Source organism: Misgurnus anguillicaudatus, chromosome 5 (assembly GCF_027580225.2).
Source record: "Misgurnus anguillicaudatus chromosome 5, ASM2758022v2, whole genome shotgun sequence".
Lineage (NCBI taxonomy): Eukaryota > Metazoa > Chordata > Actinopteri > Cypriniformes > Cobitidae > Misgurnus > Misgurnus anguillicaudatus.
The window spans coordinates 15804739-15827757 of record NC_073341.2 but is presented as its reverse complement, the minus strand read 5'-3'; the positions used below and the strand labels follow the sequence as shown (position 1 = coordinate 15827757).

Below are 23019 nucleotides of genomic sequence, written 5' to 3'. Positions count from 1 at the left end.
AACGTAGGAAAACGTAAAACTAAAGAGCTGCTGATTGGCCCAAACGTAGGAAAACGTAGAACTAAAGAGCTGCTGATTGGCCCAAACGTAGGAAAAACGTAGAGCTAACGAGCTTCTGATTGGCCCAAAAAAGCTTTCTTCACGTCTTAGCGTCCACCCTTCTAAATTGTATATTTAGTGCATTAAAAACTCCAAATATTTAATAAAATTAAGTTAAATACATACTTGAGTTCGAGTTCATATCCTTACTTAAATGATATAAAAACGAAAAATGTACACTTTTTGAAGTGTTATGATTTATTTAAAGATTTAATTAAAATTATGCACTTTTCTTACTCCGATGTTGAGTTTATAACTGTAATAAAGTTTAACCTTATGCAAACCAATTACTGATTTGTTTGTTTTGTTTTTTGTTCTCCTTTTTCCTTGTATTATTACTCAATTGTCTGCAAGTTAAACTCTGTCTGTACCTTGTTTTTTATTTCCCTGAATTTATGTATATTCTTTATATTTTTCAATAAAAAAACCCATTCTACATGATACAATCACAAAGAAATCATGATGATTATGATAAAAAAAAAGAAAAAATACAAGTCTGAAAGAACATTTGCAAGCGAGAATAATGTTTATTGCACACAGAAATTTCAAATATAATTTTTTTAGGTTTTCATAATTTTTCATTTTTTTCAGTTTTTCATTTTTATAAACAAAATCAGATCAGAACAAACTCAACATTATAGAGTGCTTTTTCTTTTTCTCTCTCCTTTGCAAACACCTCCTTGGAACTTCAAGTGTGCGTGCCTACAATAATGAAATAATAAACAATAAATGTAACAAAAACCTGAATCTAACAAGTTGTGTGGCATCACTTAATTTTGCATGAATCAAAACCAAACACTAGGTGTGCATGTTCATGGTATATAACATGCTTGCCTCTAGGAGCTTCTTTACTTCGTATCTGTCAACTCCTTGGCTTGATGAGCCTGAAGAACCGCTACTGCCTCTTCAACCTAAAGAGTTCAGATTATTGCATTATTATATAACTTTGGTTAATAAATGAATCCACGATCACGACCAAAGATCCAGTGATAATTGTTGTGTTGGCAAACCTTAGAGTGGAGGGACTCTGGAGACTCAAGCATATGTAGTAGTTCAGAGTTGTCAATCTCCAGCAGCATACCCGTGATCTTCCCTGCTAGATTGGGATGCATAGCCTGTATAAGGGGGTACAGGCGTTCACCTGTAAAGGATGCACACAGTTAAGGCATATAAAGGACCTAATCAAAATGTCACTTTCACTAATCCTTCCCATTCCCTTGGTGGGTGTGTGTGTCTGTGTAATACCCAGTAGCTGTTTCTGTTCTTTTAAGGGTGCAGCTGCCAGCATTGAGGCTGTAAGTGGATCTTGACCCCTCACGTGTACCGCAGGCTCTGTATTCTGTGCAACCTAAACAAAATAAACACATATTACATGAAACAAAATAAACACATATTACAATGAAACTATTTCTAATTAGGTTGGCTTGGAAATGTCTACATACTGTTCATCATTCTAAACTTAGTAGTGGTGCTTACATTTATGCAAAGCATCACTATTACTATTGCTCAGGGATATTATTTTCTTATATTCTGGACAAAATTTTGGCACGTAACTCGTCCCACACAGTTTGTTGTAGACCCACGAATGAGGGCTCAAATCGACTTGCTTATTGGGGAATGGTGTGCTATGACTTGTAAGCAATCGGTGCAGGATTTCCGAAAGGATGCCAATTTTCTCCCTAGCAACCAAATACAGTACCCTAGCAACCAAATAAAGCCTTTTATCTCTGCATCAGAACAGCATAGAGACACAGGGGTTGGACCGTTTGACTCATGACTTGGAGAGGATCACTAGTGGATGCCAATTTTCTCCCTAGCAACCGAATAAAAAAGCCTTATATCTCTGCATCAGAACATCATAAAGACATGGGGGTTGGGTCTTTTAAACATGTTAGCGTCATGCTAGCTTTAGACTAAAACATTAACAGCCAGGTAGCCTACTAAACTTCTGTCAAACCGTTTTAAACGTTCAGGGTTAGGCTTTGTCAAGCCAACAAAGTTTCTCTTTAAACTTTAACATCTAGTTTAAACAAATTTTCTAGTCATGTTAACTTGACACCCATGAAATTAATTTGTTCTAGTTTAGTAAATTTATCCATAGGAGCGTGAATAAAATCTAATTGTATTTAATCCACCTTAAAGGAATATTCTAGCCTCAAGACAAGTCAACAGCATTTATAGCAAAATATTAATTACCACACAAATTAGGGGTCAAGCCCAGAATTATTATCATTATTATTATTCCGCCATTGCGTCTAAGGCAGCCCATAGAACCGTACTTAGACAAGTTATGAAATTTGGCACACTCAAAGAGGACATTCCAAATAGTCAACACACCAAATTTGGAGTGTCTATGTCAAACCCAATAGCGCCACCAACAGTCCAAATTTTCACTTACATTTTTGGTTATAACTGCTGACCCATACGTCATAGAAACGCAATTCTTGTTTCTTCTGATTCCTTGGCTCATGCCGATTCAATTGCACCATATGACGTCATTTCCGTTATGCTTATTATTTCGATATTTTGAGGATTTGAGGCTGTATCTTCGCCAAAGTAGTTTTGAAGGCAGTCTATGACATGAGGGTGCGTTCACAGTTTCGTCTTGTTACAGGGCCACCTAGTCGTCATGAGATTTGAAAAGTGCAAAATTGAGTCTAAAATCATGAAATTGCTATTGTTAGATTCCTTGAGGCATGCAGTGGCATGCCGAGTCAAACAATACCAAAACGTTTTCGGATGGCCATTTTCAATTACAAAGCATACCAACTTTTTCAAACTCCTCCTACAGCGTTCGGTTGATTGGCTTTGATTTGGTACACACAATCTAGACTCTAGACAAAAAGTCATAAAAAGATTTTGATAGACCAATCAGTTATTGTATAGACCAATCAGTTATTGTTTAGCGCATCAACAAATATGATGGCGAGCACGCCTAAATGGATTTGAGGCTATATCTTCGCAAAAGTTTTGCACATTAATGTGCATATTTCCAGTGGTTCAGTGGTTTTCTACAAATCGGAAGGTTGGTGTTTCAAACCCCAGCTCCACCTGACCAAGTGTTTAGGTATCTTTGAGCGAGACATCTACACCCCAACTGCTCCTGATGAGCTGCATGGCTGACACTGTATGAATAGGTGAATGTTTCACAACTTGTAAATGTCATTAACTGAGGGTGCATGGAATGTTTTGTTACAGCGCCACCTATTTCATCAGCGACATTTTTATAAGCCCTTGTAAACTTTTCAGTGCCCCCTAGTGGTTAAGAGTTTTGAGGTTTTATCTCCAGATCACTTTATTGTGTGTACACCATATTTGGTGGGTGTCATCATAATCATGACCTGAGGCACCATCTATTGTTTCGGTGCAGTGGCCCCAGTGGTCAAGTCATTTGAGGCTAAATCTCAACATTGCTTAATCATATGTATATCAAATTTGGTGTGCGTCACCACAATCATGAACCGAGGCACCATCTATTGTTTCGGTGCAGCGCCACCTAGTGGTCTCAAGATTCGAAAAATTGCTATTTTTGCCTTAATCTACTGAAAACTTGGATCTAAAATCATGACAGTCATTACTGATACTTCATTCTGTGCCCTTTTTGGCTTGACCCTGGCATCGCTGCTTTGCAGCTATATTTTATTTAATTGCTTATATTGGCAAAATATTAGGCCAATGACCTAAAAGTGCAGAATTTCAGTATAATGGTTAACAGTCCCTAAACTCCAAAATAGGCCTACAGAACTCTATGGATGCCTAAAAACGAGCACAGCGGATTTCTTTTTAATGTAAACATGATTAAACTCATGAAATTCAATAAAATTAAGGATTAAACGATAAATAAAGGACAAAAATGAGGAACGCTTCACGAATTTGCGTGTCATCCTTGCGCAGGGGCCATGCTAATCTTCTCTGTATCGTTCCAATTTTAGTATATGTGCTGCCGAAGCAAGCACGAATTAGCAGCCCGGACACGAGAGATTTATACCACGGTCCTCCGGCAAGTATTGTGATAGGTGGTGAATGGCCAGATCAATTGTAGTTGTCTATGTTTGGCACATTATTGGTGCAAATGTAGTACATTTGCTATGTTACAAATTCAAGTCTCACAAAACATACAAAACTTTTAAAACATGATATTTGGTGTAAATGTATGCTGGCAGGCCAAGGAGCAGGCAAATATGCAAAGCAGAACCTCTCAAACAAACATGATTGGCCTTCTGTGGTGACACACTAAAGCTTTGTCATCCATGACATCCCTTCCCCCATCACAGACGTCCCCCCCACTCCCTCCACACCAGGACTTCTGGTTTCAGCATTCAAGAGGCCGTTTACACTTGGCATTAACATGCTTTTTCATCGAACGGATCACAAGGGGACAACGTTAATGCCAGGTGTAAACAGTGTTCAAAACTTTTTGAACGCGTCCACTTTCGACCACATTCAGAGGTAGTCGAAACCCCTTTCGATCGGATTGCTTTTGCTTGTGTAAACGCACATGTGGTTGAATGTGTTCAAACAGCCACATGCGACCGCCTTCCCTCCGCCCATTTATCTAATCTGAGGTACTAAACACACATTTTACGTCTTTTCTGACTTCTGGCTTGAAGATACGGTGAACCGTGCTATTTTTAGCCTTTCATTGATACAACTAAAGCAGCTGATCTCCGTAGTTTCGTTTTGAAAGCGTGTGAAAGTTGCACGATCTTATTTCATCAATTGCACTGAAAATTCAGAGAAAGCTCTAACATATACACGAACAAAACACTGTGCAGCATGTTTACTTGCTAGACATACACACGGACTCTGACATAATATTAGTTCGCGTCCATAAAAACTCATCATTCCTCCCACTTGCATTTGAATGACAGCAGAGAGACTCGCCCACCGTCTCGACAGACAGCCCCCTACCTGTATTCAGGACAGAAGCGGTCGAATGTGGACAAAAGAGACGGATTTAAATACCAAGTGTAAACGTAATGTGTCTCTCTCGTCCATTTGTGATCCGATCGATGAAAACACATCTTAATACCAAGTGTAAACAGCCCCAAAAAGAAAGCATTGGGAAGAAAGGGCTGAGGAAAAAGAGAGCAAGCTACTGTTTTACAGTCTAACACTCAGAACAAAACATACTGAATGAAAATAGATTGGGAAAATAGGCTTCAAAAAGTTAGAAACACTGCTTAAAGAAAGTGCAGGCTCAACATGGTTGAAAGCGTTGCCTGATCTATCTACCTCGTAGAGACACAGGGGTTGGACCGTTTGACTAGTGACTTGGAGAGGATCACTATTGGATGCCAATTTTCTCCCTAGCAACCAAATACAGTACCCTAGCAACCAAATAAAAACAGCCTTTTATCTCTGCATCAGAACATCATAGAGACATGGGTCTTTTAAACATGTTAGCCTCATGCTAACTTCATGTTAAATGATGTTGGCTTCATGGTAAATCATGCCAGCTTTAGACTTTAAACCTTAACAGCCAGGTAGCCTACTAAACTTAACTTCTGTCAAACCGTTTTAAAAGTTCAGGACAGGCTTTGTCAAGCCAACATAAAGTTTTTCTTTAAATTTTAATATCTAATTAAGTGTGCTTGCAAACTTCATGAAACTCGACGTACACGATCCTTGTACCAAGCCTCACAAAAGTTACTAGAAGTATTTTTGATTTTCGGAAGCGTTCGCCTGTCACAGCCCAAACTAAATGTGCGTTGACGCCACCAAACAGGAAGTAGTTTATATCTCAGGAATGCTTTAACGTATTGAAACCAAACTTTGTACATGAATTTGGCTCTCCGATGTGAGGATGCACAACATCAAAAAAACAATCTAAAACTAGAAAATCCATTTCCGGAGGAACTGCAAAAGTGTGCTTGCTCTGGTGCCGCCGATTTAGTTTGTGCATCCTCACATTGGAGACCCAAGTTCATGTACAAAGTTTGGTTTCAATACGTTAAAGCGTTCCTGAGATATAAACTACTTCCTGTTTGGCGGCGTAAAATATTAGAGAAAAAAAAGTTCTTTTGATGGTGTGCATCCTCACATTGGAGACCCTAATTCATGTACAAAGTTTGGTTTCAATACGTGAAAGCGTTCCTGAGATATAAACTACTTCCTGTTTTGGCGGCGTCGACGCACATTTAGTTTGGGCTGTGATGGGCAAACGCTTCCAAAAATCCTTCTAGTAACTTTTGTGAGGCTTGGTCCAATGATCGTGTATGTCGAGTTTCGTGGAGTTTGGACAAAATTTGTGACCTGTGAAACTTTAAGGTTTTCTGTTCTATCCAATATGGCGGAAGAACGACATGGATCTGTGATGTCATCTTCTTAAGCAACTTACACCGGTACTGACCGAACATTTTAAAGTTTGAACGGTGTCTCTTTGTCAAACGGTCTAGTCACTAGAGCTGACAAAAAAAATCTACCCGGGAATAATAATAACTAGAAAATGCATTTCCCGAGAAGCTGCAAAAGTGTGCTTGCTCTGGTGCCGCCGATTTAGTTTGTGCATCCTCACATTGGAGACCCAAATTCATGTACAAAGTTTGGTTTCAATACGTGGAAGCGTTCCTGAGATATAAACTACTTCCTGTTTTGGCGGCGTCGGCGCACATTTAGTTTGGGCTGTGATGGGCAAACGCTTCCGAAAATCAAAAATCCTTCTAGTAACTTTTGTGAGGCTTGGTTTAAGGATTGTGTACGTGGAGTTTCGTGAAATTTGGACAAAATTTGTGACCTGTGAAACCTTTTTAAGGTTTTGTGTTCTATCCAATATGGCGGACGAACGACATGGATCTGTGACTTCATCTTCTCAAGCAACTTACACCGGTACCGTGCGAGGATCTGTGACTTCATCTTCTCAAGCAACTTACACCGGTACTGTGCGAACATTTTAAAGTTTGAACGGTGTCTGTGTCAAACGGTCTAGTCGCTAGAGCTGACACAAAAAAGCTACCCGGGAATAATAATAAAACTTAAGAACAACAATAAGTGTGCAAGCACACTTAATTTTACGCAGCTAAACAGAAAGTAATTCATATCTCAGGAATGCTTTCACATATTGAAAACCAAACTTTGTACATGAACTTTGGTCTCCAATGTGAGGATGCACAAACGAAATCGGCGGCACCAGAGCAAGCACACTTTTGCAGTTCCTCCGGAAATGCATTTTCTAGTTGTTCTTCTTAAGTTTAATTATTCCCGGGTAGATTTTTTTGTGTCAACTCTAGCGACTAGACCGTTTGACACAGATACACCGTTCAAACTTTAAAATGTTTGGGCAGTACCGGTGTAAGTTGCTTGAGAAGATGAAGTCACAGATCCATGTTGTTCGTCCGCCATATTGGATAGAACAGAAAACCTTAAAAAAGTTTCACATGTCACAAATTTTGTCCAAACTTCATGAAACTCGACGCACACAATCCTTGGACCAAGCCTCACAAAAGTTACTAGACATATTTTTGATTTTCGGAAGCGTTCGCCTGTTACAGCCCAAACTAAATGTGCGTTGACGCCGCCAAACAGGAAGTAGTTTATATCTCAGGAATGCTTTCACGTATTGAAACCAAACTTTGTACATGAACTTGGGACTCCAATGTGAGGATGCACAAACTAAATCGGCGGCACCAGAGCAAGCACACTTTTACAGTTCCTCCGGAAATGCGTTTTCAAGTTTAAACTAGTGTACTAGTCATGTTAACCTGACAACCATAAAATTAATTTGTTCCAGGTTACTACATTTCTGAGAACAATAAACATAAAAGCAACTTAGCCATAGCAATGTGAATAAAATCCAATTATATTTAATCCACCTTAAAGGAATATTCTGCCCTCAAAACAAGTCAACAGCATTTATAGCAAAATATTAATTCCCACACAAATTTATTTAATTGCTTATATATTTGGCAAAATATTAGGCCAATGACCTAAAAGTGCAGAATTTCAGTATAATGGTTAACAGTCACTAAACCCCAAAAATAGGCCTACAGAACTCTACGGAGGCCTAAAAATAAGCACAACAGATTTCTTTATAATGTAAACGTGATTAAACTCATGAATTTCGTTAAAATTAATGATTAATCGATAAATAAAGGACAAAAATGAGGAACGCTTCACGAATTTGCGTGTCATCCTTGCGCAGGGGCCATGCTAATCTTCTCTGTATCGTTCCAATTTTAGTATATGTGCTGCCGAAGCAAGCACGAATTTGCAGCCCGGACACGAGAGATTTATACCACGGTCCTCTGGCAAGTATTGTGATAGGTGGTGAATGGCCAGATCAAATGTAGTTGTCTTTGTTTGGCACATTCTTGGTGCAAATGTAGTACATTTGCTATAATGTTACAAATTCAAGTCTCACAAAACATATAAAACGTTTAAAACATGATATTTGGTGTCAATGTATGCTGGCAGGCCAAGAAGCAGGCAAACATGCAAAGCAGAACCTCTCAAACAAACATGATTGGCCTTCTGTGGTGACGCACTAAAGCTTTGTCATGCGTGATGTCCCTTCCCCCAAGACAGGCATTCCCCTCTCCACCCCCCTCCACCCCAGGACTTCTGGTTTCAACATTCAAAAAGAAAGAAAGCATGGGGAAGAAAGGGCTGAGGAAAAAGAGAGCAAGCTACTGTTTTACAGTCCAACACTCAGAACAAAACATACTGAATGAAAAAAAGATCGGGAAAATAGGCTTCAAAAAGTAAGAAACGCTGTTAAAAAAGTGCAGGCTCAACATGGTTGAAAGCGTTGCCTGCTCTATCTACCTCCATCTATAACTTTTGTTATATCACTTTTGTTACTTTAATGTGGTTGATACAGTAGCAGTTTCAGCTATAATGTCTTTGTTACCACTAGGGGCTCTCTAACACAAGTTATGCCTTTGTCTCAGTAAAAACCATCAGCTTTGAGAAAATCTTCTGATAAATATTGCACTGCTTTAATATTCTGCAACAAAATGAGTGGCCACTAAAATTGCTAAATTAACATTCATATTATAATATGAAATTATATTGTGTGCTTTCATGACTTGTGACAAGCTGTCATGATGTTTTGTTATAATGTTTTTTCAAGATTTTTTTGTTTGTTTTTGGGGTAACTATGTCTTAAGTATACAGCAAAGTGGTAGCGTTACTGTTTGTTTGTTTGTTTGTTTGTTTATATAACCTTCTGGCCACAAAAAGGAAATCAGTTGTAATAACTGTGTAATAATCTTAACTTTTTATTAAATTAAAACAACAAGTAAATAAAACTTTATTAATCTAAATACATTTATTAAAAAATTAAAAATGATAAAATATAAATAATTTTTTTTTAAAAAGTTAAAATAAAACGTTAATTTGTAAAAAAATTAAAGGCGGAGTCCACGATGTTTGAAAGCCAATGTTGATATTTGAAATCACCTTAACAAACACGCCCCTACCCCAATAGAATCTGGACCTTCTGTTAATAGACCCGCCCCACACATACGCAACCCAGCAAGGATGTCGGTTAGTAGACACGCTCCTTACTGCCGATTGGCTGTAAGTGTGTTTTGGTAGTCAGCCCGTCTCCTTTTCCAAAGCGTTTTTCAAACATCGTGGACTCCGCCTTTAAGTTTAAAAAAATTCAATTGAAAAATTATTAAAAAAAAATATATATATAAATTGTACAAATTTAAAAAAAAAAAATTTTTTAATTCAATAAAAATAGTTAAAAAATAAAAATTTTACAAATTTAGCAACAGATCCCATAGATTGCCATATAAAAATTTCCAGATGAATATCTTTGCATCACAGTGAGACAGAGACATGGGGGTGGGCTCATTTTACTCAGGCATCTAACCAGTCTCTCAGGATCCTTATAGTAGTATTAAGTCACACCCCTAGCAACCAAATATGATCACCCTAGCCACCAAACAAACAAAGCCTTTTATCTCTGCATCAGAACAGCATAGACATGGTGGTTAGATCATTTGACTCGTGATTCGGAGTGTAATCACTATTGGATGCCAATTTTCTCCCTAGCAACCAAATACAGTACCCTAGCAACCGAATAAAGCCTTACATCTCTGCATCAGAACATCGTAGACACACAGGGGTTGGACCGTTTGACTCGTGACTTGGAGAGGATCACAATTGGATGCCAATTTTCTCCCTAGCAACCAAATAAAAAAAGCCTTTTATCTCTGCATCAGAACATCATAAAGACATGGGTCTTTTAAACATGTTAGCCTCATGCTAACTTCATGTTAGCTTCATGGTAAATCATGACAGCTTTAGATTTTAAACCTTAACAGCCAGGTAGCCTACTACAGTGGTTCCCAAACTTTTTCAGCCTGCGGCTCCCCTTGTGTACGGTGCATTACTTCGCGGCCCCCCAAAGAAAATGTGACAAAAAAACTGTTCTAAAACTCGACATTTTAATTTTAACATTTAAACATTAAATTATACAAAAAAATAGTGCTTTTGGTTAGTAGCCTTATTTTTTTTTAGATTTAATTACACAGAATTCACGATAAATTAATGTATTTCATAAAACTGGGGCCCCTCTGGAACTCTCGCGGCCCCCAGTTTGAAAACCACTGGCCTACTAAACTAAACTTCTGTCAAACCGTTTTAAACGTTCAGGGCAGGCTTTGTTAAGCCAACATAAAGTTTTTCTTTAAACTTTAATATCTAGTTTAAACTAGTGTACTAGTCATGTTAACTTGACAACCATAAAATTAATTTGTTCCAGTTTACTAAATTTCTGAGAACAATAAACATAAAAAGCAACTTAGCCATAGGAGTTTGAATAAAATCCAATTATATTTAATCCACCTTAAGGAATATTCTAGCCTCAAGACAAGTCAACAGCATTTATAGCTAAATATAAATTACCAAACAAATTTATTTAATTGCTTATATTGACAAAATATTAGGCCAATGACCTAAAAGTGCAGAATTTCAGTATAATGGTAAACAGTCACTAAACCCCAAAATAGGCGTACAGAACTCTACGGAGGCCTAAAAATAAGCACAACGGATTTCTTTTTAATGTTAACGTGATTAAACTCATGAATTTCGTTAAAATTAATGATTAATCAATAAATAAAGGACAAAAATGAGGAACGCTTCACGAATTTGCGTGTCATCCTTGCGCAGGGGCCATGCTAATCTTCTCTGTATCGTTCCAATTTTAGTATATGTGCTGCCGAAGCAAGCACGAATTTGCAGCCCGGACACGAGAGATTTATACCACGGTCCTCCGGCAAGTATTGTGATAGGTGGTGAATGGCCATATCAATTGTAGTTGTCTTTGTTTGGCACATTATTGGTGCAAATGTAGTACATTTGCTATAATGTTATAAATTCAAGTCTCACAAAACATACAAAATGTTTAAGACATGATATTTGGTGTCAATGTATGCTGGCAGGCCAAGGAGCAGGCAAATATGCAAAGCAGAACCTCTCAAACAAACATGATTGGCCTTCTGTGGTGACGCACTAAAGCTTTGTCATGCGTGACGTCCCTTCCCCCAGTACAGGCGTTCCCCCTCCACCCCCCTCCACCCCAGGACTTCTGGTTTCGTCACTAGTGCGAGACATTACACAAAACCCCAAGGCATTCAAAAAAAAAACAAAGCATGGGGAAGAAAGGGCTGAGGAAAAAGAGAGCAAGCTACGTCTTTATCAGCGATGAGGCCGCCAAGCCGCAGTCTGAACAAAAAGCTATTGTTTTACAGTCTAACACTCATATTGACAAAAACATATTGAATGAAAAAAGATCAGGACAATAGGCTTCAAAAAGTTAGAAACATTGCTTAAAAAAGTGCAGGCTCAACATGGTTAAAAGCGTTGCCTGCTCTATCTATAACTTTTGTTATATTGCTTTTGTTACTTTAATGTGGTTGATACAGTAGCAGTTTCAGCTATAATGTCTTTGTTACCACTAGGGGCTCTCTAACACAAGTTATGCCTTTGTCTCAGTAAAAACCATCAGCTCTGAGAAAATCTTCTGATAAATATTGCACTGCTTTAATATTCTGCAACAAAATTAGTGGCCACTATGAAGGAAATCAGTTGTAATAACTGTATAATAACCTTAATTATATTTTAAAATAAAAGTAAAATAATAATTTATTTGTGTTTATTTTTTTAGATTTTTAATTTAGTTTTATTTGTATTTTTGTTTTTAAAATAAAAAATAAATAAAATAAAAATCTTAAATTAATTTAAAAATAAAAATATATTTTTAATCAAAATACATTTATTAAAATAAATAAAGTTAAAATATAAAATAATAAAGTTAAAACTTAATTTGTAAAATAAAAAAAATAAAAAAAATCCAATTAAAAAAAATCAATTTAAAAATCAGTTAAAAAAGTATTTTTTTTACATTCTTACATTTAATTTTTTTTATTTAAATGTAATGAAAACAAATTAAAATTTTTAATGAAAAAAATAAAATTCAAAACATTTTTAAATAAAATTTCAATTTAAAAACCAAAAAAAATAATTATTTTTTAAATTAAGTTTAAAAAACAAATCAAATTCAATTTAAAAAGTAAAAACAAAGATTCAATTTTAAAAAACTTTAATTTAATTTTTTTTAAATCAAATAAAAAAACCAATTAATTTTTTTTTAATTTAAATGTAATTTTGAAACAATTTGAAATTTTAAAAGCAGGCACACCAAGCACAGCAGGCACACCAAGCACAGCAGGCACACCAAGCACAGCAGGCACACCAAGCACAGCAGGCACACCAAGCACAGCAGGCACACAAAGCACAGCAAGCACACAAAGCACAGCAAGCACACAAAGCACAGCAAGCACACAAAGCACAGCAAGCACAGCAAGCACACAAAGCATTCAGAAGTTATAAGCAGTTCCATAAGAACTGTTATAGTTTATTACCCCTAGGTGGCGCTGTGCTCTGACTTCCCACGTACCTTTAGAACATCATGTCGAAGCTCCTTACAAATTTTTGCGCAGATATGTTCAATAGTTCAAAAAATATAACAATTTATGTGAAATTTCAAAATGGCGGACAGGCGGTTTGGTCAAACCCGGCATAATACACATCGACAGATGCGGCATGAGGTAAGCAATCCATAGACATCAAGATCATAATTTTCTTACAAACAGTTCAGAAGTTATGGGCAAAAAAAGCCTATTTTCATATCTCATGACCCATAGGTGGCGCTGTCACCAAATTTTGCATGGACCCCCAGTTCATGGTCCATATGAAGCGTACCAAATTTCATTTCAATTGATCAAAGATTGACCGAGCGTCAACCTCGTTAAGTTTGTGCATTTATTACTTTTGAACAAAGATAAATATCAAAATTCTGTTCGGTCATTTCTATGCGGCTCACTCCATAGATCACCTGTGTCAAATTTCATAACAATTGAACCAAATTTGAAGGAGGAGTAGCGAAAAAACGAAATACTGTACATTTCAAAATGGCCACTACTGTAATGGGTGGAGTCTTACTGTAAGGCATTAAAAACAATAAGCATGACGAGAGCAATCACGTGTACTAAGTAGAATTTTCATAGATCAAATAGTTCACCATTTATAACAGTTTGAACAGTTTTTGCACTGCTGGTGGCGCTATAGAGTTACTGCTAGAGACTCCATTTTTGTCACATGACTTCTTAGGACCACCACTACAACTGTGCCAAATTTTATCATTTTCCTACGTACGGTTCATAGGGCAGCCATAGAGGCCTATGGCTAAGCAGCAGAATAATAATAATAATACTGACAATAACAATAGGTGTCTCAGCACCTTCGGTGCTTGACCCCTAAAAACAATTTAAAGTGCCCATATTTTGAAAAACTCACTTTTTCTGGGTTTTGTGGTGTTATTTTGTGTCTCTGATGCTTCCACACACATACAAACTTGAAAAAAAATCCATCCATGCTGTTTTGAGTGAGATACAGGTTTCTGAATGTCCTCTGCCTTGAGTCTCAGATTGCATGAGTTCAAACTCAGCTCCGAAGTGACGTAACTAGCCGTTTGGTCACATTCGCGCCCACCACCCCACTCGCAGGTCTCCACCCACCAGGTAACTAGAGAGCACAGAGCAGTCACTTCGCTGATATCCTCTGTACTGTTATCACGTCTCACGGAAATAACAGCGCTATTTGGATATTATGGATTATACTCCCGCCTACTTTTAAAAACAAAGTTTTAACGCGTGTTTATTTAAACCTAAAATGTGATCTCATATACAGTGTGTTACGACGCAAATAGTCCTCAGATTGTAGGTGATAAGACGTGCATGCGAAATCTGATGTAAACAACAGACTATATTTCTATACTTCATGGATTACACGCATTTGTGGACAAAAATGGTCATATGATGCATTTTATTGGACTTTCATGGATCATTCACACATCTGAAACAGACTGGATTCGATTCGCAATCGTTGTATCAACACAAAAGGTAAGAAGTCACATTATATTTTGCATGTTGTCATCTTCTGTCACAAAATGCTACATTTAACGTTATGATGCTAGAGCATCTGTATCTCAAAACAGAGATCATACATTGATGCTAATCCCGTAAATTATACCTTTTAAATGTATATTTTAATATTATTGTTTGTAGACAGTAGGCTATATAGATATTTTTTGCAAGCTAGATAGTTTGCAGCGTGGTTTCGAAAGTTAAAAAAATATTTAACGGCTTTATTTTACAATTCTACATGAACTAAGTAATAGTGCTTTGCCAAACTAAAAGTGTTTTGCAAAAGTAACCGAGACCGGGCCTTACCGACCCGGCTTTTCTGACGAGGCCGTACCCCCGAGTCTCTTATATAACTTTACGGTCCGGACCTCCCGCTAGCTTCTAGCAATTAGCATGCGGTCCACAAGCAGTATACATCCACCGGCGGGTCTTAGTTTCTGTAATTTGCGAAAATAATGCGTTTGAAAATGTTTTATAACGGGAATGTGTTAGCATTGTCCAGGGAAAACGAGTGTATTGTTGAAACTGCTACATCACAATTTACTCTGGAATCATTGTGTGTCATGAGTTTCTTCTCCTGGAGTGTACTTATTAGTGATATCTTTTGCTTGATTTGTTTGTTGGCAACATAAACCGTTAATAATAATATATGAAAATAATAACACAGTATGATCTGTACTGCTCACGATATCGCTGAGCACGCGTGCATGATGTTAGTAGTGGGGTGTGGCCAAAGGAGCAGCAGCTCATAAATATGTAATGACCACCTCAAAACGGCACAATCTGAAATGCACTGAAACAGAGGCTCCTAGAGATGGGTAACAATTTTTTCCTACAAGCTATTTCGAGCAAACATGCTTTATGGAACTCATACACCTATTTAACTTGTGGAAAAGCAGTCATAATATTGGCATTTAAAAAAAATAAAAATAAAGTGTAAAATAAAAAAGTAAAAATTCAATTAAAAAAATGTTTAAACTTCAGTGTAAACATTTTTAATTTTGGAAACAATTAAAAATTTTGAAATGAAAAAAAATTCATTTACAAAATTTAATTACAATTTTACAAATAAAAAAGTAAAATTTTAATATAATTAAAAATGATTTTTATTACCAATTAAAAAAAGTAACTTAATTTTTATATAAAGGCATTAGTTTTACCTGATGAACAACAGGAGCAGGTGCATTTATGACCTGCTGCACATTTCGGACACCTGCCGAGTACTTGTACTGACTGACTCCTCTGACTGCAGCTCCTCCTGCTGTTCGCCCACCTGCAGTCTGCGTCCCAATGTTAGCTATGCAAACAAAGAAACAAACATGTAAAAAAAGACATTTCAGTCAATCAAAAATTACACTAACATTCACCAGGTCAATCTGGTCTCATAATTCTGTATTTGGTATTCATCAACTATGTAAAAATCCTGAAAAAAAATAACATCAACACTTACAACTAGGGAGAAACCATAGAATAGATCCTTACCCATTCGTTGAGTGTTGTTAACAATGTGAGGAACTTGAGTGGAAGCCTGGCGGACTGTGCTGATGGTGGTGGAGGGTCTGCGTGGCACTGCTTGTCTCATAAACTGAGCTGGAAATGGAGCTAGAGTGCCCAATAACAGAAGTGAAAGTATCCACTTTTAAATGCTTTGAAATAAACACACTTGGCCTTCCTTGTTGGGTAAAAGTCTACGACTTTTTGTGCAAACAGACTTTACCTTGTGTTCTAGGAGCTTGAGCAGTCCAGCGTGGTGCAGGCCGCAAGTTTGGCACACTGTTGTAAAAAGAGCGAACCTGATGCTAGAAATGCAAACATGCAAGTTAAGCACAGAAGTGAATAAACAAATACTACAATAAACATGCAAAACACACACACACATAAACTTGACTAACCTGCGGCACAGAGGTCATGTAGTAACCAGAGCTCTGCTGGTAAGTGCTGGGTATTGCAGGGCTGGGAATGGCTCGAATGCTGGCTAATCTCTGCATGTACTGATTGGTAAGGATGGCCTTTCGCTCTTCTTTTCTTTGGGCAAGAGCCACATACAGTGGTTTGGTGCTAACGATCCGGCCGTTCATTTCAGTCACAGCCTTCGTGGCCTCTTCAGGAGAAGAAAAGCACACAAAGCCAAAGCCCCTGCTGTGGCCTCCATCGGTCATCACCTATCCAATAAATATCAAAATAATCAAACTAATGTGTTTGGGAAAGAGCACTTTGTGGTGATTTATGATAAAAAATGTCATTTTGGGGTGAACTAACACTTTAATGTTTATGTTCAGTGATTTCACTTTAATGTCAATGAAAAGATTATAGTCAGTAACTGAAATGCCTAATTTTTACAAATTTTACTTTAATCATTTCATTGGTGTTTAACCAATTTAACTGCTTTCGATGCAAAACACTACATGCAAGCTTTTATTGGCAAAAAAAACACTTAAAAACAAACAAAAAACTTCTTTAAACAAATCATCGTAAACTAATTCAAAATCACTGAAGATGCAACAATAAACATTGCATATGATGAAAGTCAGAATGTAAAAACTGACCCACACATCACATTAGGGGGCGCTTTGGTCCATGTCCCTGCCACATTCAGGTCCAAAAACTTACAAGCAATTAAAGGAAAGTTGGCATTCCGTTGTTCATTCAATACGCATTATGTACACTTAGAGGACTTCAACCATGGCGTTTAACGGATTCTGCCAACAAACCGGTTCTGAATGGCCTGAGGTCGGGACTAAACGAAATTAAGTCAAAGTATTTGATGAACATAGACACATGCAGAGAGCATTTGGTTAATACCTCATTTTTGACGAATGTGGCGTTTAGCGGGTTGTGCATCTGAGCTTCTCATATCTTAGATTATTGCAGTAGTCAACAATTAACCTAAAAGAACCTGAATATTTTATATATCGGTTAAACTTACATTTATTTGAGTGAACCTTTTACAAATATATGCAATAAAATCAGATACAGACTATATGAATCATACATGATGCCATGGTAAACAATCTCTATTTTAAGCTATTAAATTACACATTAGTTTTATGACTTACATCAGAAGAGTTTTAAGAGTTAAAAATACTTTTAGGCATTGTAATACACCAAATTTCAACTTTGGTATTAATGTTCTATTTTTATCTAGCTATGTCAATTTTATTGCCTGCATCATATACAGTTTTTGAATTCTTGTGAATAATTTTTAGTATGTAACCCTAAAAATTGAACCATTAGATTGAGACTTTAGCTTGTGTTATTGCGCACTTTACAATACCTTTGCACTGGTAATTGTTCCGTAAGGCGCAAACTCTTTCCTCAATTTCTCATCATCAATGCTGTCATCTAGATTCTTAACATAAAGATTAACCCCCTACAAAAAAAAATGCATATATTACAGAATCTACGGTTAAGCATATAAAAAAAAACATTCAGATTTAGCCTGCAAGCAACTGTGCATTTATGCACGTGTATACCTGGTACCGCTGAATGCGTTCCTGCTTTATTTGCTCAAATTTGCGTTTAAGTTCTCCCTGTCTCTCCAGTCTCTTCTGAGCTCGACCTGCATACAACACCCTGCCATTCAACTCCTTGCCATTCATTTCAGCTACTGCCTAACAGAGCAAAAGACTTCAGATTTAACATCACCAGGTTATATTCAAGCACACGATTCGTTGTCATACCCTCCTGGCATCTTCATGGTTATCGAAGTTGACAAAACCAAAGCCACGAGAGCGTCCCCTTTCATCGGTCATCACACATACACTGAGGGTCTTACCTGAGGTATAAAAGCAAAGTAATGAGAGCAATATCAATAGTCTAAAGGAAGTAATGCTAGGTTTAACATCTGAACAAGGTGATAACAAAAGCACCTACCAAATTCACCAAAGATGCTCTTCAACTTCTCATTGTCAACATCATCACCAAAGTTCTTAACGTATACATTGGTGAACTCCATTGCTTTAGCCCCCATTTCTGCCTCACGCTCCTTACGAGACTTAAAATGCCCTACAAAACTGCATATGCAGATAAAAAAACAAGTTTGTGAGAGAAAACAGTGAAAGTAAAAGAACAACACATTGTGCATTCAATGCAACAAAGATTAGTGCAGTAAATTCTTCTACAAAACATACATGTGACAACAAATTTTTATTTATGTCTTGATTCAAACAAATTAGCGTCGCACACCTGAAGTCAATAGATAGGTGCGTAGGATAAGACAATAAAAAGTCTCAAAATATACAAAGAACAATTCCCGCACACTATCTGCTTGCTGAAATTTTTTTTAATGAAAGTTGCATTGCAACGTTTCGATCAACTGATCTTCAATGGAAAGATCAGTTGATCGAAACGTTGCAACGCAAATTTCATTAAAAAAAAATTCAGCAAGCAGATAGTGTGCGGGAATTGTTCTTTGTATATTTATGTCTTGATTAACAATACAAATGCGGCAACTGATGTAGTACTCCAGATTTTATCAACACTTAATTAAACTTACACTTTTCGATCATTCAGAAGCATTCCATTCATGGTGTCAATGGCTCTGTTGGCTGCTTCGTGGGTCTCAAAGTGCACAAATCCATAGCCCTTCGAGCCATTCTCATCACAAACAACCTAAAATGTACACATTTTTGCTATTGAAAGTAATCTATATATTGCGGTTATTTTTTCTAAAATTAATTTGTCATTGTGCAATTAAAATTGCAAAAAAAAATCTAATACTGTCAAAATCATAAATATTAATGTAAATGTATATACCTTACATGACAAGATGTTACCAAAAGCAGAAAAAGTGTCATAGAGAGCCTTGTTATCAATAGACTCATCCATGTTCTTAATGAAGATGTTTCCAACGCCAGACTTTCTCAAGCCGGGATCTCGCTGTGACCACATGATCCTGATTGGTCGACCCTTGATGACCTCATAGTTCATTGTATCAAGAGCACATTCAGCTAAAAATTAATAGAAATACATAAAATAGTGAAAACACTAAATACTAGTTTATAGGAGAGATGAAACAAAATTAAGATGATACAAAATTGATACACATTGGGTTATCAACTACATCAACATTCACATCAATAACATCTATTAAAAAACAAAATAATGCAAGACACCCAAGGAAGACTTTCTATAACATACCTGAAGGTCAACATGATCTCATTGAATATTCTCAATATTTGTGCAGGAAGTGTTAACTACACTTTACACACCAAAACAATCTGTCGGACATCTTGTAGCCAACCAGGCCATCAAAAGAGCTAAAGGCAGGTAAGGCATGTGTCCTTACCATCAGCCGGCTGCTGGAAGTTGATATAAGCATATCCAAGTGACCTGCGTGTAATAACATCACGACACACACGAATGGACATGATCTGACCGGCAGGAGAAAACTTCTGGTAGAGCATAGCCTCAGTGACATCTGGATGAAGATCACCTACATACAGAGAGGCCAAAGGGTATGCTGGTCCACTGGTGTTCATCCTTCAGAACCACTCTGTAAAACAAATTTTAAGACTTTGTGATCCTACAACATAACTTTCAATGTCAAGCCAGTAGAGCACTTTAGACTAGGGTCAAAAATGCCTGTAGCTCAACTGGTAGAGAATTAGCAATGCAAAAGCTGTAGGTTTGAATTTCAGAGAACACAAACACTGATAAAAAAAAACTGATGATGCAAGTCATCTTGGACAAGTGTCATATAAATGTCAATGCAAAATCTAAGGCCTAGTCCACATGGAAACGGGTATTTTTATAACCGTGTTTTTTTACGTGGTTCGGCCATTCGTCCACACAAAAACGCACTGAAACCAAACATTTTTGAAAACCCCTGCTAGGGTGAGGATTTTAAAACTGTGGTTTTTGCCTTGCGACGTCACTTTTGTTAGGCTTCTGATTAGCCAAGGCGGCTTCATGATTTGGGTTATGTCGCCACCTGCTGGTGTGACATGCTCTTGACAGCATGTTTTTCCTTTTTCATGAGGACGGAGATTTATTTTAAACCCAGCATGTGTGGACGGGATTTTTGGAGGAAAAAACTCCGATTATAAAAATACCCGTGTCCGTGTGGACTAAAAATGGTAAAAGCAGTTTTTTTTTACACCTCATGTTATATGAATCTGAGTGTTATTGTAAACATGGCCTTTAAATTACACGCACATAGTTTAACTTTATTGTGATACTTAAATTTTATTGTCACATTTTAAGACGTTACACTTTAAACTAGTTTAAGATCAAATTCGCTTAACTTACCGTTATTTTAAAGCCCAGCGCCTACAAAACGAAGGCCCGTCTAACGATAGCTAACAAAACAATCAAAAAGCCATGCCTCATACCAAATTTACCAAGATAGTGTTCAACATAACAGTTAACAAAACTATATAGACAGAAAATCAATAGTTCATAATAGTTTATTTAATTACAAAAATAATAAATCAAGCACGAGGAGGTGTCGTCAGTCCTTGCTAATCGTGCGTTTAGTAAGTTAGAACTCGTCAACCGAAAAGTGTTTAATTCAACAAACATGAATCTTTCTGTGGAAATAATGTTAGTTATACAATTACCTGGTGTAATTTGGAGCATATCCTTCAGTGTATTTGCAAGCGGGCTCCACCCCGTTGGGATTATTTTTGTGTCCATTTAATTATTGCTGCGAAACACCTGACATTTGTAACGCGCTCCAGTGTGCACCAATTTAAAAGTCGTCTGTCATCCGCGTGAGAAAATAGTTCCTGTAAGACTAGCCTCGTTCAAGCAGTCAACTTAGTTAAAAATTAGGAAGATCGACGAGCCTTAAATTTTATATTTTGATGCAGTACAAAATTAACATGATAAAATGGGCAGTTCTGGTCCTTCATTCTGATTGGTTGAAACGCGTTTTAAGCTGTGGTAAAATAGCCCGGTAACTAACTCCACGGTTCAGACCGCATCACATAGCTTAAGTATCACTGCGCCACTGATGCTGCGTACTGATTTATGAAAATAAACACCACAGTCTTTAATCATATTTTTTGTTTTTTTACAATTGCACAATTATTGGCGATATCCAGATAAATGTGAATAAACATTGTTGAATTATCTAGTCGATTAAGAGAAAACGCGTCCGTGAGAAACCCCCCCATTTATATTTGCGCTATTATCCACTAGGTGGCGATATTACCCAACTTAACCAATGACTCAAGATTTTTTTTCTGAAAGGAATTAAACTAAAACTGGGTGGCAACTTAAAAAAACGCTGATGGGGAATAAGTTAAGCATACTTCCACAGTTGCACAATAAAAATGTTTTATTGTATAAATTATGAATTATTAATTAATGATTTATTTCAGACTGACAGTCAACACAGTTGAGCTAACAAGCAACCACATATATGCTTCAGTCTGAAACAGGTGTAGGCTGAAGCCCTTGCTTATGCCTTCCCTTTTTAAACATAATTTTTTAACAACATAAAAATAAAATAATAAAATAAAAACTGTATTACCCTATACCATGTTGTCAATCAAATACTGATAAATTATAAACATTAATTTTGCCTGTGCATACAGTTTCATAATTCAATATTCAACAAAGCAACTTGTTCATTTATCACTCTTTAACTGGTTTCTCTTTAAATAAGATGAACGTTGATTTATGTAAAAAAAAAACACCACAGTCTTTATTCATATTTTCATTGTGTCTTTACTGCATCTGTGTTGCTTGATTCTGAGGAACTACTTTGTGGAAGAGTAATATTTGTACTAATATAATTTTTTAAATAATAGCTTATTTGCTATGTTTTATTTTATGAAATCCTGCAATGCATACAGGGCCGGTTCTAGATAATTGGAGGCCCTAGGCAAAATTTATGTTGGAGGCCCCTCACACCCCTCTAATTTTCATAATAATGTGAGAAGGTGTTTTTTTCTACCCTGTTAGAAATCATTTAAGCACTACAGTTATTAAACATGTTTTCTCCATTATTTTCTCAAGTTTTATCAAGTTAACAAATTGCTTACATTTATGTTAAAATGTGATTAGAAATTATGCAAAACCAAATGTGTTAAACATTTTAAGGCAGGACAAATTTGTTGTTGTTGTTGTGGTAACTTATTTAATGCACCACCTTTTTGGGAAGACACAATATAACGGTTTTGCTTTTTTCAACTTGTAAAATTAAAAAGACAACACACTGCAAAACCCCTAACCATAAATAACTAGATAACAGATGAACACCTCTTATAATTGTTTTATTGTTTTTTTATTTTAGCTGGGTATTGAGAGAAATTCCCCTCTTACTGAACCAATATACAGTATAAAGTTATAGACTATGGATATATATATGTACTGCAATACCTTTTTAGAGGCTTTATTGCTTTATTTTACTAACGGCAAATTGTTGATATGTTTCCATGATCGTGTATGTATTGAAAAATGACAAACAACAAAAAATGTGTGATTATGAAAAGGAAAAATAGGAACTCTAGTTCAAAAGTGACAAATTCTTGAA

General features: G+C 36.6%; 1 protein-coding gene and 3 non-coding genes across 5 annotated transcripts; all 4 read right to left on the bottom strand.

Moving 5' to 3' along the window:
• Positions 1-602: 602 nt before the first annotated feature.
• pabpc1l (poly(A) binding protein, cytoplasmic 1-like) lies at positions 603-21262 on the bottom strand. Of its 2 annotated transcripts, XM_055168981.2 has the most exons (16): positions 21098-21262; positions 19825-20031; positions 19293-19486; positions 19033-19148; positions 18411-18550; positions 18218-18312; positions 18011-18148; positions 17812-17907; positions 16430-16699; positions 16255-16336; positions 16020-16139; positions 15698-15834; positions 1345-1447; positions 1110-1240; positions 934-1010; positions 603-801 (listed from the first exon to the last, which is right to left on the bottom strand). In XM_055168981.2, the coding sequence occupies exons 2-15, from the start codon at positions 20015-20017 to the stop codon at positions 948-950; spliced, it is 1878 nt and encodes a 625-aa protein (XP_055024956.1). In that variant the 5' UTR covers positions 20018-20031; positions 21098-21262; the 3' UTR covers positions 603-801; positions 934-947. The 2 variants fall into 2 exon arrangements, with proteins under 2 accessions (XP_055024956.1, XP_073723733.1); XM_073867632.1 differs by lacking the exons at positions 603-801; positions 21098-21262 and adding an exon at positions 20787-20934 and having other exon boundaries at positions 854-1010.
• Positions 3949-4055, bottom strand: LOC129415120 (U6 spliceosomal RNA). The gene has a single exon (XR_008634708.1). It is a non-coding gene; the product is annotated as a U6 spliceosomal RNA (small nuclear RNA).
• Positions 8195-8301, bottom strand: LOC129415122 (U6 spliceosomal RNA). The gene has a single exon (XR_008634710.1). It is a non-coding gene; the product is annotated as a U6 spliceosomal RNA (small nuclear RNA).
• On the bottom strand, positions 11176-11282 carry LOC129415121 (U6 spliceosomal RNA). The gene has a single exon (XR_008634709.1). It is a non-coding gene; the product is annotated as a U6 spliceosomal RNA (small nuclear RNA).
• Positions 21263-23019: the final 1757 nt, after the last annotated feature.

Excerpts from the sequence above, each read along its gene's own strand:
- pabpc1l (XM_055168981.2), bottom strand. The coding sequence starts at position 20,017 with ATGAACACCAGTGGACCAGCATACCCTTTGGCCTCTCTGTATGTAGGT. Across the intron at positions 18,313-18,410 it reads GAGCATCTTTGGTGAATTTG|GTAAGACCCTCAGTGTATGT; the intron begins GTAGGTGCTTTT and ends TTTATACCTCAG. Across the intron at positions 1,011-1,109 it reads CAGAGTCCCTCCACTCTAAG|GTTGAAGAGGCAGTAGCGGT; the intron begins GTTTGCCAACAC and ends TGAACTCTTTAG.